This window comes from Colobus angolensis, unplaced genomic scaffold (assembly GCF_000951035.1).
Source record: "Colobus angolensis palliatus isolate OR3802 unplaced genomic scaffold, Cang.pa_1.0 Scaffold87, whole genome shotgun sequence".
NCBI classification, from domain to species: domain Eukaryota; kingdom Metazoa; phylum Chordata; class Mammalia; order Primates; family Cercopithecidae; genus Colobus; species Colobus angolensis.
Window position 1 is genome coordinate 4,228,684 of NW_012122598.1, and position 5,108 is coordinate 4,233,791.

Genomic DNA, 5,108 nt, shown 5'->3' on the forward strand with positions numbered 1-5,108 from the left:
GGATTACAGGCTTGAGCCACCGCGCCCGGCCAGATTTTTTTTTTTTTCCTCTCTTGAAACAGCATCTCACTGCGTCACCCAGGCTGGAGTGCAGAGGCCCGATCATAGCTTAGTGTAACCTCAAACTTCTGGCCTCAAGCAATCCTCCTGCCTTAGCCTCCCAAATAGCTGGGACTACAGCTGCATCACCACCACACCTGGTTAATTTTTGTACGTTTTTTTTTTTTTTCTTTCGAGACAGGGTCTCTCTCTGTTGCCCAGGCTAGAGTGCAGTGGCACAATCTTGGTTAACTGCAACCTCCGTCTCCCAGGTTCAAGCAATTTTTGTGCCTCAGCCTCCCTCAACTGAGATTATAGGCATGTACCACCATGCTGGGCTAATTTTTTTATTTTTAGTAGAGACGAAGTTTTGCCACTTTGGCCAGGCTAATCCTGAAGGCCTGGCCTCAATTGATCCACCTGCCTCGGCCTCCCAAAGTGCTGGGATTACAGGAGTGAGCCACCGTGTCTGGCCAATTTTTGTAGAGACAGGGTCTTGTTCTGTTGCCCAAGCTGGTCTCAAACTCCTGGCCTTAAGCGATTCTTCCCCCTTAGTCTCTCAGAGGTGCTGGGATAACAGTAATGCGCCACTGCCCCAGGCCTGTTTTTAGCCCTCTATAATAGAGGCAGTTGGTTTCAAAAAATGTACATTCTGCATCTCTCATGTACCATCTAATGTTTGTCTTCCTTTGGGGTTGTTCCAGCAGCTGCTTGGTGTTCTGCAACTTTAACCATAATTTTCCTAATATTTTTATTTCATTTTTTGTATTTTGGCCTGTTATCCATATGGAACTCATTATCATGAACAGTATAAATTGGGAATCTTTTTTCCCCCAGAAAATATCCAGTTGTTCCAATACCATTTAATAACTAGAAGACTCTTTTCTCACTGATTTGAAATGCCACTTCTATCTTGATATTTAAATTCTCACATCTACATGAGTGTCCTTGTGTTACATCTCTAATCCCTTGCCTATGAGAGGACAGTAGGAAAGGGGATGCTTAGGGGGAGGTCAGCCCTGGAGATGTAGACGGGAGCAATCCTGAGATCCACAAGAAAGGCCCTTGTAGTTGGCCTGCCTAGTACTGAAACCACTGACTAGGGAACCTCCAGAAGCCCCATGTTACTTTTCATTTCTCTACCGCCTCCCCCACAAACAAACAAGAAAACCAGGTGTGTAGCTGATTACCCAAGTCTGTTGCATCACGTCTCTCCCAGGAGTTGTCCCTTTACCAGCTCTACCCTGTGGTTGTCTGATGAAATCAACCAAAGGCTCCAGTCACGTGGCTTTCATCCTGCTAGCAGCTTCCAGAGCCCCAGGGATTATGAGGCCTCATTTTCTTTACTTGAATTCTCAAGTGAGTTTTCAGAACTCTTTCAGCCACGGCTTGTCTTCAATCTGTCCTTCCACCGAGACTCCTTTTCTTGGCTCTCTATCCATCCCAGCCCAGAAAACCCAGATTTCTGCCTGTACCTAGTACACTCCCTTTCCTCACATACAGCTTTTCTTTGAAGTCAAATAAAAAAGGATTAGGCCCGGTGCAGTAGCTCACACCTGTAATTGTAGCACTTTGGGAGGCGGAGGCGGGTGGATCAGTTGAGGTCGGGAGTTCAAGACCAGCCTTGCCAACATTGTGAAACCCCGCCTCTACTAAAAATACAAAAATTAGCTGGGCATGGTGGCGGGCACCTGTTATTCACAGCTACTTGGGAGACTGAGGCAGGAGAATCACTTGAACCCAGGAGGCGGAGATTGCAGTGAGCCGAGATCATGCACTGCACTCCAGCCTGAACAACAGTGAGACCCTGTCTCAAAAAAAAAAAAAAGTTAGAAAGGAGAAGGAATACATTGTTTCTCAGCTAAGGGCTTTCTTTAATACCTGTTAATATATTTGCTTTTTCTCCTGACAGTAAAATGGAGCTCTTTAAGTGCATGCACAGATAATTGTTCACACTGTGCGGATTTGGGTTCATTGATGAAGACCTGGTAGCCTTTTACTACACTTCAATGTGCCCTTTTTTTCAAGAACGTAGTTTTGCATGCAGTGGGTGCAAGTTGAAGGGTGTTTCACATTTTTCTATATATCCAAGCATCATCCAGTCATGTACCTTTTTCTCTCTGTGTTAGAAGGCAAGTGAGCGTAAATTAGGGGACACGTGTCTGGAAATGGAGGGTATGTTTGTGGAAATAGATTTTCATGTAGGAGGGAAGATGAGACGGGTTTTTGAGAAGGTTGGACCCAGAAAGGTCATGGTGCATAAGATTTCCCATCTTTCTACTCTGGATTTATTCTTTCGACCAGTGCTAGTAAATACAGCAGCCAGTAGTCACATACGGCTATTCATTAAAATTATGTAAATTGGGCTGGCACAGTGGACCCCAGCACTTTGGGAGGCTGAGGTGTGTGGATCACTTGAGGCCAGGAGTTCAAGACTAGCCTGGCCAACACAGTGAAACCCTGTCTCTACTAAAATTAGAAAAAATTAGCCAGGCGTGGTAGCTCACACCTGTAATCCCAACTGCTTGGGAGGCAGGAGAATCACCTGAACCCAGGAGGTGGAGGTTGTAGTGAGCCAAGATCACACCACTGCACTCCCGCCTGGACAACAGAATAAGACTCTTGTCTCAAAAAAATAAATAAATAAAATGACAGTTTTCCAGTTGCTGCATTTCTAGTGCTCAGTAGCCACATGTGCAGCAGCTGCCATCATTTTGGACAGCACAGATATTCCCATGACTGCAGAAAGTTCAAGGGACAGCGCTGCTCTGGGATGGTCACTGAGGAGGTGCATGCCACTCATGTCTATGAGGCTAACCTTTCCTGTCTTTTGGCAGCTGACCAAGAATGGGACAGTGGAGTCGGTGGAGGCTGATGGCCTGACGCTGGATGATGTGTCAGATGAAGATATTGATGTGGAAAATGTGGAGGTGGATGATTACTTCTTCCTGCAGCCTCTGCCCACCAAACGGCGACGGGCCCTGCTGAGGGCTTCTGGGGTCCACCGCATTGATGCTGAAGAGAAGCAAGAACTTCGAGCCATCCGCCTGTCACGGGAAGAATGTGGTTGTGACTGCCGACTGTATTGTGACCCAGAAGCGTGTGCCTGCAGCCAGGCTGGGATTAAATGCCAGGTCTGTCCAAGTTGGCCTGAGATAGTATATCTACACCAGGGTCAGCGTGGTGAGGTGTGGGTGCCACTGAACATGGGAGGCCCATTCAGGGGTGCTTTCCCTATGGCTGTGAACACTCTCCAATTCCACAACCCTCCTCCATCAACAGAGTAAGCAAAGAGCACACGGCCAGGCACGGTAGCTCACACCTCTAATCCTAGCTACTTGGGAGGCTGAGGTAGGAGGATCTCTTGAGTCCAGGAGGTTGAGGCTGCAGTGAGCTGAGTTCACACCAGTGCACTCCATCCTGGGTTACAGAGTGATTCCCTGTCTCTTTAAAAAAAAAAAAAAAATTTTTTTTTTTTCTTTAAAAGAAAACAAGCATGACAGGATTCTTAGGCTGTGGAGGTATCTCATATTTTTTTGTTTCATTTCTCAGAGGTGACAAGAAGCAGCTGTTAGCAAAGGGATGAAGAGGAGTTAGTACATTTAACATTTAGTAACGGTTTCCTAAATACTGATTCTTTGAGATAAAAGGAAGCAGGGTTGGGTGCTGTGGCTCACATCTGTAATCCCCAGCACTTTGGGAGGTTGAGGCAGGCAGACAGATTGCCTCCCAGGAATTTGAGACCAGCCTGGGCAACATGACTAAACCCCATCTCTACAAAAAATACAAAAATTAGCTGGGCGTGGTAGCATCGGCCTGTAGTCCCAGGTACTCAGGAGGCTGAGATGGGAGGAGGATCACTTGAGCCTGGGAGGCATAGGTTGCAGTAAGCTATGAATGTGCCACTGCACTCCAGCCTGGATGACAGAGCAAGACCCTGTCTCAAAAAGTTAGCAGAGAATGATGCGGGCCTATAGATTCTATCTGCAAACACTTATTCTTAGTACCTTTACTCCAATTTTGAAAAATCAAAATAGTATTCAGAGCTTTATAATTCAGGATCAGACATGGCCTAGCAGAGCTTAAAACCATAGTTACCTGAAAGAGAAAGTATCATCTCTTTTTGGCTGCCCCTTTTTTTTTTGAGATGGAGTCTCATTCCCTCGCCCAGGCTGGAGTGCAGTGGCGCAATCTTGGCTCACTGCAACCTCCACCTCCCGGGTTCAAGTGATTCTCCTGCCTCAGCCTCCCAAGTAGCTGGGATTACAGGTGTGCACCACCATGCCCGGCTAATTGTTGTAATTTTTTTTTTTTTGAGACGGAATCTTGCTCTATCGCCAGGCTGGAGTGCAGTGGCGTGAACTCGGCTCGCTGCAACCTCTGCCTCCTGGGTTCAAGCGATTCTCCTGCCTCAGCCTCCCGAGTAGCTGGGACTACAGGCGTGCACCACCATGCCCAGCTAACTTTTGTATTTTTAGTAGAGACAGGGTTTCATTGTGTTGGCCAGGCTGGTCTTGAACTCCTGACCTCAGGTGATCTGCCTGCCTCAGCCTCCCGAAGTACTGGGATTATAGGCATGAGCCACCGTGCTTGGCCCCTTGTTGGCCCTCTGATGGGGGACAGTTTAAGACACATTTCAGTTGAAGACAATACCATCCCAAATAATGAAATTTATCTGGAACTTAATTACTGAGGGTGTAGATGTTGAGTCCTTGTGATTGGATTTCTCCTAACCCTTTATTTTTAGCTGGGTAACAAATAACTGTGGTAGATCTGGCTAAATACTGCTTTTCAGACCAAAGTCCCATAATGAGTTATTGTTACACACACACCTGATAACAGTCCTAAGAATTGATGCAGGTGGGCCTGGCATGGTGGCTCACACCTGTAACTAGCAGTTTGGGAGGCCGGGGTGGAAGGACTGCTTGAGCCCAGGAGTTTGAGACCAGGCTGGGCAACATAGCAAGACCCTATTTCTTTTCTTTTCTTTTTTTTTTTTTTGAGACGGAGTCTCGCTCTGTTGCCCAGGCTGGAGTGCAGTGGCGCGATCTCGGCTCACTGTAAGCTCT

At 47.0% G+C, this 5,108-nt stretch overlaps 1 protein-coding gene across 2 annotated transcripts in view; it reads left to right on the forward strand.

Moving 5' to 3' along the window:
- CSRNP2 (cysteine-serine-rich nuclear protein 2) overlaps positions 1-5,108 on the forward strand; it is a 23,634-nt gene that overhangs the window by 13,101 nt on the left and 5,425 nt on the right. For both annotated transcript variants that reach the window (XM_011930659.1, XM_011930658.1), the window contains one exon: positions 2,877-3,173. In XM_011930659.1, coding sequence (XP_011786049.1) covers positions 2,877-3,173 — 297 coding nt within the window. The remainder of the gene's footprint in view (positions 1-2,876; positions 3,174-5,108) is intronic.